General features: G+C 44.3%; 1 protein-coding gene across 5 annotated transcripts in view; it reads right to left on the bottom strand.

Annotated features, from left to right (window-relative positions):
* The window catches only part of nkain2 (sodium/potassium transporting ATPase interacting 2), a 60,020-nt gene extending 49,020 nt beyond the window's left edge, over window positions 1-11,000 (bottom strand). For 3 of the 5 annotated variants that reach the window (XR_009770320.1, XM_061704672.1, XM_061704673.1), the window contains exon 1: window positions 10,113-11,000. Coding sequence is in view for 2 of the 5 variants with exons in the window: in XM_061704672.1 (XP_061560656.1) it covers window positions 10,113-10,166 (54 nt within the window). In the remaining 3 variants the exon portion in view is untranslated. The remainder of the gene's footprint in view (window positions 1-10,112) is intronic. The other 2 variants (XR_009770321.1, XR_009770322.1) reach the window with 2 other exon arrangements.
* Window positions 11,001-12,479: the final 1,479 nt, after the last annotated feature.

The raw sequence follows: 12,479 nt of genomic DNA, 5'->3' as shown, positions 1-12,479 counted from the left end.
GTTCCTGCAACTAATTTATTCTATTCACGTTATTTCTCATGGGCAAAGTTCAATGAATGGTTCGTGTTTGAATTCAGTATTTTAAGAAACAAGACTGAGATAGGCGCCAGCACACCAGCGAGGATTAAGCGGTTCAGAAAATGGACGGATGGATGGACTATTTGAGTAAACCATCAAAAGCACAACAATGGCGACGTCACACGCATTACTTGCCGACGGCCTGAAGCTCTCCTCCCGTTGCCTCCAGCAACCAGTTTCTTGTCATCTCAGTCAGTGTGAAAAGCCGTTTCTAGGCTGTATAATCTTGAATTAATGAAATGATAAATTCTTAAATTGTTCAAGAAGAGAAAGTTTCCTCACACTGCGGCGTGCTTTTCCTTCTCCTTACAGCTCTTTGGTCACTGTGTAAATCTATCAGCCTCTGAGATGAATGCAGTCTGTGGGCGAGGGACGATAAATCTTTAGTGAATATACATATTTTAAAAAAAAAAAAACGGTCACGCTTCTTTCCGGACGACAAGATTTAAACTCCAACTTCAGTCTTGGCCTCATCTCGCCTTCTGGCGGCCGTCCACTGGTCCTTGGCAAGCAGCCAATCGTGTCCGAGTGGTTCAATATTTAAGTGTGACAATGACATGGTGGCGCTGTGCAAAAATTCAGTTGATTCGTGACGTTCACCGTGACAATTTCGCCAATGATGTTTCAAAGTTACAAAAGGCGGGTCATGCTACACGAGAAGGCACACATTACCAGAGTACTTACCGTTGTTCCTCTGACTGTTTTATTTGTGTGACCTGGACATGTTTTTTCCATACAAATATTGACCGTAGTTTTGATATAACTAATATAGATGATGATAGACAACGATCCCGATTTACATTCAAATTTGGGTTACGTCATTGCTGTAGCAACAGGACTCAGCCGTGAGCCCCCAAAAAACTTCCACCTTTTTCTGTGTCACTCTAAATACCACTCGTTTCTTGCAGAAATGAAATGATCAGTGAGCGTATATACTGTACATCAAAATAACCCTTCAGTCCTATTCCACCGCTCCGAATCCCAGGTGAATTGGACTCAACGGCAACGCTTCCTTCACTGTACCTGCCTGTTATAACACACTCGCACGCCTACAGGATGAAGGTGGGGGGGGAAACACCGACATCATTTTCACAGCTCCCTGAGCAGCTCAAACGGGCCTGAGAGAGACCCGAGCAGCCGGGGGGGCAAAAAAAAAACACAAAATGAAAGAGCTTTGGGATAGATTAAAGGTTGAGGTTGTGTCACAAGAAAACAAGTGGCAACAATGATGCACCTCAATTTGTGAGGGAAAGAAATGAAGGGAAAACATCCTTCGTGTCCATTAGTGTGACAAGACAGAATTAAAGTTTAGCAAAACTGTTTTTCTATGTGGGTGGGACACCAGTCATCTTAGTAGCCTATATTTACAGGTAGCGTACAGGTAGTGAGGCTTCACGTTGTCGTCGATCGCCATTAGAACTCGGGCGCAGCTTTGATGTAATGACATCAAACAGGCTGTGCAGCCGGCGGAACCGCTGCATCGGCGCAGTGACGACGATGACGACAATAGCAACAATCTGCTTCAACAGCAAGAGTTCTCGAAACGAAAAGGGACGTGTTTCACCTGGAGGGGTAAACAACAATGCAGGACTGCCAACCACGTGCCAGTTTACTGTGATGTGAAAGCATTTTTATGCGTCGGTCTGTCTTTGCACGATGAATTAGACTTCCAACTTCCTACAGATATCTTTGGGTCAGTCCGTGATATCGCTCGCTCTTTTTCAGGACAGAACCTTTGTTGCATGTTGGGGATTTACTTTTCCACACACAGCTCCCCACCGCAGCACATCCATTTTGAAAGACGGGGTCAGGACTTGGGAATGTGGTACGGTGAGATTAAAATTGGCCACCGGCGAGCTCTGAAGAGACAAGCTGTCCAGTTCTTGGCGGCTGCAGCAGTCGAAGCGCTCAAAACCTGCTGATAACGGTTACTTTTAGGTATATAGAGTAAGGGGTTTCATTTTTATGGCAAAAATACCTTTAACAGTTGATTGCAATCACAGCCTCACAGAATAATAATAATCTTTTCCATGGCCAACCAAACATCTTAAAAGGGAAAATCATCTCATTAGAGAACAACATAAGGCACAAAAATGATCCCAGGGGTACACCAAAATGCATGTTCTATCTTCTTTCTTTACATATGGGTATCTGATAGGACCCGGGTTTGTACCAGATACAGAGTTCAGGTTTTAGACCTGCTGTGATTGGCTGCTGGAGAGCAGACAGCATGTTTCCCAAACTATTGAGCAAGACACTACAACTCAATCTGCTTTAGTTAAGACTTTGGGGCACAGCCAAAATTCAGCAATGTAGCAAGAAAGACTTCCCTGATCCAGAACATGAGATGAGGTACCATGAGGAGGACTAAAGTATTCCGCCAACTGCACGCTCCATGTTAGCCTTTCTAAGTAGTCTGTGATCGATACGGGAAGGTTTGTGCTAGGCAGGCACCATCACCTCCTGCATGTTCAGCCACACACCCTGTCATAGGGAAGCATCAGTCAGCTCTCAAGGTTTCCGCTAAGCCCTTGGACGCTTTCCAGGATAAGATACACTTTGCAACATGTTTTCCATTTCCCCCATTGGCCTAGTTCCAAATCTTAATGTATTGACTGGAAGTTGTAAAGAAAGAATAACGGGCAGTTTGGGTTTTGGAAAGACTGGAGGTGGGCTGTATCGTATTAAAATATACTATTTTAATACGATACAGCTCGCAAGCAGGCAACAAAACATAATGTAGCCTAGCAAGCTAGTGCTAGCACTAACGGTTGTACCGGCGTTCTGTCGAATTATGCTCTAAAGTTTCGGTGTGAGTGAAGTCATTTAATTACAATAGGTTAGCACCCATTAATTCTGTCATGTTGTAATGTTGGTTTGACCTGACTGATTAGAATACATGACCTGACAAGATATTTTTAAAGAAACTCAGTATACAGGACACAAGTACATACAGTAAATGAACAAGTCATTTAAATAGACACATTGCTCCATCTTGTGATCGGATCGGTTATCGTTTTGTTTTTTTTAAATCGGTTATCGGCCCCAAAAATCCTGATCGTGTAAAGCCTCATTTTTAGCGTGGCCGATAAATCACAGTATCCCCAAAAATGCAGAATATCCCAGTCTTACTCACTTTGTTATCCAAACCAGTACTGAATGTGTCACCGGTCAACCTGCTTATAAACACAGCACATTGTATTGTTGTAGTTCATCCCTACATTTGACACACATCAACAACAATCACAATTTAAGAAACCCTATCAAAGATCAATGCCGGGAACTAAGACAGGCAGAAGGGAATTAACTGCACAACAACAGGACATTTATCCAAACGATAGAACATTTCACAGCAGTGCAGTGCCGCTGAAGTTGACTATTATTGTTTTGGGAGACTTGAGTCTGGGTAGACATGACTGAATGCACCAGCAAATGTTTCCGATACAACCCATGTTTCCCGGAGCAGGTTTGATTGGCTTGTTGTGTTCTTTTCCTACAACCATTGTCGACTAAAAGGTTGTTGGGGCGGTTAAAGCTAATGGTCTTCATGAAGTCACCCGTCACGGTTATTGACAATTTTAGGATGCCTCCCAAAAGGTCATCTAATATGAAAGTTCAATGGTAAAATGGAACTTTTCACATTACCTTGGCCCTTCATCTCTGATTAGAAAAACAGGAACTCATCCAAAATGGACACTCGATACTTTATTGATGCCATTGGAAATTTTGGATTAAAAGTCACAAAAACCTGAGCGGTTAAAGCGTCCTCAAACGTGACCTAAAGGAGAAGTTTCTTCAGCAGATATCACAAGACTTAAGGTCAGAAAACATCAAAAGGATTAATGCCACAAGTTTACCTTTTCATTGCCTTTTGTCAATACCGGTGAAGGCAAAGATGAGGTAACTAAGACGACAACCGGTTCACTTTTCGCGGTCACACTGCATTGCAGATTTTTAAATGCCTGCATCTAATTTTTTATCCGCAGACTTTCTGCTATATTGTGGTGATAATTCTTCTACATGGACTAATGTTACTGCAGACTAATGTAGCAATAAGCGCAAGCCAGGAGGAAAGAGTGCTTGACAGACAATGTAAAATGTTTAGGATGATTTCACACTAAAAAAATAAGATAAAGTGCAATCTGTCTTCTACAAAGCAGAACTGGATTACAGAGCACCTCATCTAATAGCCAACACAATTACATATACATCATTAGCTAACTTAATATAGCTTACCGGCGCTAGTTATTGTGTAATGTCCCCACAAGTGGTCAAGGATAGACACATAAGTAACGTTCATACACTAGCTCCTACGCCCAGGGATTCGTTGCGTAGATGAGCTAACCTGAGCTAACAACTGCAAACGCTCTCATTAGCTAACCACCACATCGCTCACCAGTCCGAGCCCCGCCTTTTATATGGAGTTTCAAGGCCACACGCATTTAAGGTCACATGGTGACCCCGAAGTGGACAAAAATAATACCTGCACCTCACCTGCTTCTTATGTGTTGGTATTGTGCAAAATCAATGTTATGCAATTAATTGAATGATCAATGTGATAATATATACGTGATATATATGATATATAAGCCCCACGATAAATGAGAAAACTGTCAACTCTTTGTTGTCCAGTACAGTTGCAGTCAACCTTATCATTTCCCCCACTAAGTTCATCGATTATAGGCAAATTTTGAAGAAACAAAAGGATTGTCACTTCATAGTGACCTTTACCTTTGACCGTAAAAACCCAAGTCAAAGTGGACCTAAATTGAAAAACGTCGCTCAAGGCCATCCTGAAATAATGCGTTCCTGAAAATGGGACGTACGGACGAACAACCCACAACAAAATGTCCATAGCTGCCGAGGGCATGGAGGCATAAAAGGGCCAGAGAGACACCGAGAGACAGAGAGGACATTTATAAAACCTCTGGCTACCTGAGGGCAAGATGGAGTGACAAATTGGACATTGCAAAAAAGACAGCGGGACAGAAAATCTTTAGACTGAGAGCTGAGATTGTGTGGGGCTCTTGTGGAAAAGCTGCCTTGGACATAAAGGATTGCAAAGTCTTTTAATCTCACAGAGCCTTGCCAATAAGCGACGGGTCTGAAGATTATGTCGCTTTGCAAAGTATAGGATGTTGTTGACTTTCAACTCAAACTTCACTTAAAGGGTCATTTAGCTCAAATGCCAAAAAACAACGGAAGTGGAAGCCCAAGTGGATTCTGGACTTTTGACAAAATGTGCAGAGATGTTTGGATGTTTCTCAGAATCAGAATCAGCTTTATTTGCCAAGTATGTAGTATGTCTTAACGCAAGCAAGTTTACTTTATCCTTAAACAACAAACACCTTGCATCAAAGTGACTCCTCTTTTTACCCCAGAGGAAATAAAAGGATTGGTGGTTAAGCATTGACAGCTGTGGTCTTACGGCCGTGCAGCAAGCACAAACTTGAACAGGCTTCGCCAGAGCCTTGTCAGCTTTGTCCAAAGTGTTAAGGCAGGTGTGTCTATAATAACTCAGGAAACCTAAGTAGGGAACAGTGCAGTAGCACAAATACAAATGAAGGCCTCCACGCAAATCGACGAGGTACTCCAAATAAACACCTGGTAGGGGATCTTTGCTTTCCAACAGAATTGCCATCCTACAGAGGCGACAAAAAAGGGAATTTGTACGCATGTCTAAAAAGTAGCGTACTTTATTATTAATCTATGCTAATGCAAAAGTTAAGTCACAACAGTAAATATTTGTATGAAAAAAACCCCTCCTATGCCATAAAGAGAAAACAAATGAAAAGCAGTTCGTAACAGTGACCTTGTATGTCAGGACCATCCTAAACCGAGGACCCCCTGTACTCATTGCACTGGAAAGACAGTTCTCATCAGCAACTTTAAATGTGTTTCCGTACACCGATGCTTATTCCTGTAATGTATTGCAATCGCCAGGCACAAGCGATGATTTACCATGTGCGTATTCATGGTAGAGCCTGCGAGTGGTAAATAATTCATTTTGTCCCTCAGTGGTGGAAATGTCGCAGGAATGTCTCAGACACACAAATACCAGCATGTCCACGCATTTCTGATACGTCTTACGTTGCATTATATTCTCCTCCACAGATTTTAATCAATTGCACAAGCACACGGCACACTCTTGTGAACTCCCTCACGGCTGGATGCTCACCGTCTTTGTGACAGCAGCTGGTGGATGTCGTGTGGAGCCATTACAGCAATGAGGACCATTGCCACTGACACCCCGAGTGGAATAATATAGTCTGTGCACGTAAGTGTGTACGTGTGTGTGTTTGCACATGCCTGCATGCGTCATCTTCTGTGGTTCCTTTGCCATGCCGTATTTAGTTGGATCACGTTTTGCATGTCGACATCTGGTGCACCATCACAAAAAATATGAAAACTGTTGAATCTAAAGTAAGAAATGGCAGCAAGATAGTATCCCCCCACCCCCCAAAAAAAGTTAGAAACCCAACTTAACAACTACGGTTACAGAAATCCTTGGTGAAGCAGCATTTGGCTTGTTGCCCAAGGTTATTGTTGTGCGCTAAACTATGTTCCAAGTAACTGTAACCAATTAGGCATTACAGTAACAAAGCGGTCACCAACGATTTTATTTATAACTGTGATATTTTATGGTCACTATAATCATGAAATAAATTGTGTATATTGAATCATATCAACTACTCACTGGGAATTTTTCTTGCAAAATTACTTTTTAAACACCTACGATCTCAAGGATGATGTCTGTGTATCGTTACGCTCCTTCATTAGACAAGTTGGGCGAGACCCTCTTCCATGCCAACCCATTGAAAAAAATACATGACTAATATATACGTTATTGGCAGCAAACGGTCGGATTCCAGCTGATGAATGTAAATGTCCATGGCAATGATTTGAGTTCATGTAAAATACCAAAGCAATGCTTTGATGACCTTGAGCTAAACCTGTCCTTTTACCTCGCTATCATACCTTTGGTTTCAGAAATGATCATCAAAATGAGATTTGCTTCTTAGCAGCAACTAATCACTCACACTAACCGTTACGTCCGCTTTTATGCATCTGAGCGCAGGATTGTTGATGCCTGCTCGGCTACATCAAATATCTTAGCAATTACCCTCGCTAATGAAGCAGCGACTGCGAAGAGAGAGATGGGGAATCTGTTCCAGTACATATCATCATCGCAGTTGTTTCGTAACGTTGCCTCTTGGGTGGAAGCGCTCGTAGTGAAATTCCCTCAAGAGTATCTCAATTAGTTCAAGAGGATCGCGGAAAGCGGGGGGTCTACACCACCAAGTGTTTTTTTTTGGTGATTTTAGTGAAGCCAGCGGGATTGCGCCTTATTAAACGCTTGCAACAAAGCTAAGGGCTAACTGCGGTGCCCGCGGTGTGTGAGTGTTTTTAAACTCGCAGCAACACTAATGGACTTATCAGCAGGTTTCGCTATTACAACAGTTAACAGAGCAAAACATGTTGTTGACGGCGGCATTGCATTAGTTCCACCGCATTAGACACAAATAAGCGTGCACCCCTCTCGCTACTTCACCTACAGTATCGCACAGCACGTCCGTTTACGGCAAAATGGCGTGTAAGTGACGGGCCACTGCTACAAGACATGTTGACTGAAAGAAAACAAGCAGAGCATTGTCCTGTTTGTTTACAAGACAATCGCACGAAGGTTCAAACACATCTGTCTCGCCAAGAAAAATGTCAAGTCAAACGCTCAATGTCAAGTCTGAATGTGACCACTTTCTGGAAACATGACAGTCTTGTCGTACCAGAGTCAATAAATATCGTGGACAAGCAAAAACCGCTACTTTCCACCACCACATCACTGTAGCGACCCTTTAGCCATGTTGCACCGAGCAGACAGGACACATACGTTTCCAATTCTGTGGTCATTATGGCCTTGCAAAAGCACTTCTAGAAAAACCTAGACATACTCTTGAAGACTTTTGTTTGGCTTACGTCTCGCAAAATTAGCTAATGCTTAGATAGTTGACAGAAAATTCTTTGAAACTGTAACCTTTATTGGTCCATCTGAACAAAACAAAACAACATTATAGGGTTGTCGTGCAGCTCTAGCGACGTACTTTTCTATTTCTATGATTCTAGGAATGGGAAATTTCAATGCTATTACCTTTAGGGTTTTATACATGGGGTCCTTAGTTCAGGAAGGAGTTCCGGTGGAGACAGATCGTTTGTATGCCGTAATGTTGTAAAGTCGTAATGCTGCGTAGCCTATCGCTAACCTATGCTAACGCAGTAGTAAAGCCATAATTCTAGGAAATATTTGTAAGAAAAACACTTCTCGGCCAGACATATAAATCAAATGAAAAACAATAAGTACGTCGGTAACCGAGTGAGCCTTCATGTGTTGCTAGTTCTTACTAGTTTGTTCCTTTGCAACCTCGAAACCCACAAAATACTTCCTGTATGCGAGCTTTTGATGAGTTACACTGCAATATTTGTACAAAATCCTATCAGATTCTCAAGACAATGGGATTTCTGTTAGTCACTCTATGACACTTTAGAGCTTGTGACCCAAGAATGTTACTTCACCCACGCTTGATTTCCATGCATTTACACGCATTTAAATAACGTAAAAAGTCCCCATTCCGATGCACAATAAGCCTCCAGTTTCCACACGAGGGTTATCCTGTCTCATATCAGTCCAAATATGGTATTACAATCTTTCCTTTAGGCTTCACCTTGATCTTGAGGTTTTTTCCAGACTACCCTGAATCATAAATTCAAAGGCACCTCTGCTTTCTCTGATGTGATACTTCAAAACGTTTGATACCGCATTATAAAAGTCAGACATACCCTGCGCGTTAAGTTAGTTTCAAGGCTCATGTGGAAGTTTGGTCGCCAGCGACAGAGAAACTCTTGAGGCCACAGGTCACGGTCGCTCCGCAAAGCGACTGGACAATAAAATCATGCTAGGTCACGCTTTGATGTTAGCGTTTGTGTTAGCATTCCAAGTCCACAGACGGCTGAAAAATCTTCAGTTTCAAACTAGAAACTAGCTAACAGTTAGGCTACCCTTCGACTCCTACTCTTTCTTCCTATTAGTATGTTCCAGTAATCTGAATGCCCCTTGGCACCATACTGCTTCTCACAGGTCAATCTCGTTGCTACAACAGACCTCTGGTATCGGGAAGGAGATTGGTCGTTGTCTAATGAGATACATGTGTGGTGTGCTGCTCATCTTGAGCAGTAAAAACACATATGGCAATTTTTGGGCACATTTTGAAAATCAGTAAAAAATATATATATATATATATATATATATATATATGTACGTGTTTTCTCCTCTTGAGGTGGAAGAGCTACCTCCCAAACGTGAGCATGTCAATCATTAGCAGAGTAAATTTGAAACAAGACTGATAAATGGTAGGGCGTACAGTCAGCTTTAAAGTGGGCAATTCAGCACCCAGTTGTGTTTCTAAAATACCATAATGGAGCAAAAACAGAGCGAGGCTCTCTCGAAAATGCAATAAAGCCTTTTCAAATCCATTGCGTCGTGACATTTCTGCGAGAGGGTTACAATCGACAAGGTTTCTTTCTTCGTACGAGCGGACGAGACGGCTGGTGTTCTCCAACATCCCCTCGCGTTTGCACACAAACTCACCTCGCTGTCTCGCCCGGCGCCGTTTGCCACTGCCGACGCAGATGGTGACGGGAGACAGACGACAAACGGACAACGGCGGCATTTGGCTTCTGTGACGAAACATCACATCTAATCTCGTGTTTATCACTGAATCCCATCCATCCATCCATTCCTCGCATTTGCGCAGATTTATCAGCTCATTCCTTGAACCGCCCGCATCTCCCCCTTATTACTCGCCTATTAACCTCCGGGACGTGACCTCCCAGTCACATACCCATCCACAGCCCCGTCTTTAGCCGTGACAAACTACTGCCTGCTTGCCTCTTGACAAGATTTCAGAAAACCTTTTGTCTCCGCATTGATCCGAGCGGTCCGGGGCCCCTTTTGAGGGATCGATAGTAATCATAACACTTACCAGCTGCATGCCACAGATGAAGGCCAAGGTGCACCTGCCGCTGCAGCACCCCATGGCGTCCTCCGCACCCTGTCTCGTCCCGGATCTCTGTTAATTGGCGATTCCTCCTTCCTCGGAGCTCTCGGGCAAAGTGGAGGTGCTCACCGCCGGGCCTCGGGGGCTGGCTGGGGAGGGAGTGGGACCCTGGAGCTCGGGTGGAAAGATGGTTCAGGTAGCAATAAAAGGTACTGGTCTACTATAGGAAAGCACTTCAGGAACGTGGATTTCTTTTTTGGGTGGGAGGGACCATTCATTCACATCATAAATAAAACGGATAGAAGGTTTACATCAATAAAAGTTAGGTCCCGGAGACAATAATCATCATGGGGGGAAAAATATAGTACAGTCAAAAAATGTTCTCCAGTTCAATCAACAATAATAATCTGGATAATAATTCCACTTAGTTCAAACCCGGAAATGTCTAATATGTATCAAAAGGTGGTCCAAAGTGTCCCCTCACAGGAAGTGCGGACGCGAGGGGAAAACGTCCTGCGCGGTCGTCCAGCGGCGACGCCGAATCGCGGCCACTTCACGTCCTCCTCCCCCGGCTGCCGCGTCTCCTCGTCGCCGGGGTCATGTCGCCCTCAGCTCCGCCGCACAGGTGCTTCTCCTGCGGAGCCGCCGCGGCGGATACGTCCGTCCGGACCGGAGCGCTCGGTGGCGGCGACGCTTCAGTGAGACTCCATTGAGGTGTTATTTGAAGCGGAACAAATGGCCCGAAATGAGGGCTCGCCTTGACGGGCAGACAATGGGGACCAAGATGGACAAACACAGCCTTGAGGAGGAGAGGAGCGTCTCGCGCCCGCCGTCTGTCAGGCCGGACAGCGTGCAGGGACGTGCCGCTTCCGACGGGACCTTTCAAAGTAAGAGAGTGCTAAGGCTGCAGTGTGATTTCCTTGGTGACTTGAGGGCTATTTTGAAAGCTATCATCGGAATTGTCACGTTTGCCCGACACGATCTGTTTACGGCTGTACTCATTTCACGACATTCAAAATGAACTTTGTGTTGTTGGTATGCAAATCGTTGGGTTTCCGGAGTGTCTGTTTACCCACCGAGTGCAAAAAGAAACAGCCAGTTCAAGTGAATTCGGAGGTTTGTCTCTAAATATATACTTGCTTGAAGACATTTGCTGAAAACCTGCAGACTGAGAACTATAAAACTCAATTGTGGAGATACTTTTTAACTATAAACAGGGCCCGATGACGCACTTGGGCCCCACCATGAGTTGCCCCTGCCCCTGACATAACAATGTGAGCTCCTCCGTTCGCATCAGGCCTAATTGTGACGTGCAGTTCGCCTCGTCGTCGGCTGTGAGTGCGCGCAGGTCGGGCAGAGAAAGACGCAATAGGAAGGCGGGGTCCTACTTGACAGCCAGAGTGCGGACCGGGCCCTCAGGCCGGCATGGCCGCTTTAGAGCGCCTTGTTGTCGGCCATGAGTGTGCACGCAACTCACGGGAAAAAGGTGGAAGAGCGAGATTTTTTAAAACGTGATAGCCAGCGTGTGGACAAGGGCTTCGTCTTAGCGGGGGCCGCTTTAGAGCGCCTCGTCGTCACGTTGTTTGATCCACTTAAACCGATCGAGCCGCACTGCGCGCATTTTGTCCGCATGTCAGGTTAACAATCCAGCCGGAATAGGGATCGACCCCTCGACTGCAACACATGCAAAACAACTAACTACACAGAAGTGCTAGTTTCTTAAAAGGTTAGATAAAAAAAGTGTAAAGACACAAAATATGCTGTGTATCGTACTATATCATGGATATACAGGGCCACTACCACTCAAAAAGACTTCATGTCGAACCTTGCTTGAAACACGGACGAATTAACTCAAAAGTACATTTTCCATGTTACATATCCATGTTAATGCAAAATATCTGTTTTAGGGCAGGAGCACCACGACGAAGAGCCATAACTGAGACACACCACGGGCAATAAATAAGTAAGTGCTTGAGCTTTCAAGTGCGATATTTGGTTTTATTTTGAAGGCAAACACGCTCGATGCTTTTCCTACTGGGGTCTGGCTTGAAGTGGCTGATGTTCCGCTCAGCAGGGCTCTTTTCATTCCCCGCGATGGGATTTGTGGCCGTGTTCGGTGCGCAGCTGCCCCCGGGACGCGGCCTTCAACCATCCTCATCGACATATGACGGCCCCGTCGGCAGGGAGCCCTCTCTTTGACTTTTCGCCATCGTAATCTGTCCTAATTCCTCGTTCGCTTCATTAACGTCGCTTTTCTGCTAAGCAGCTATTGATGTTGAATTCTTAATAGAGGGTGCTCAATGAATTTCATATCCTGAAATTGCTCTACAACTAGCCATCAATTATGCCAGC

This window comes from Phycodurus eques, chromosome 18, assembly GCF_024500275.1.
Source record: "Phycodurus eques isolate BA_2022a chromosome 18, UOR_Pequ_1.1, whole genome shotgun sequence".
In the NCBI taxonomy this organism is placed as follows: domain Eukaryota; kingdom Metazoa; phylum Chordata; class Actinopteri; order Syngnathiformes; family Syngnathidae; genus Phycodurus; species Phycodurus eques.
The sequence above is the reverse complement of the archived record's forward strand: the minus strand, read 5'-3'. Positions and strand labels throughout refer to the sequence as shown.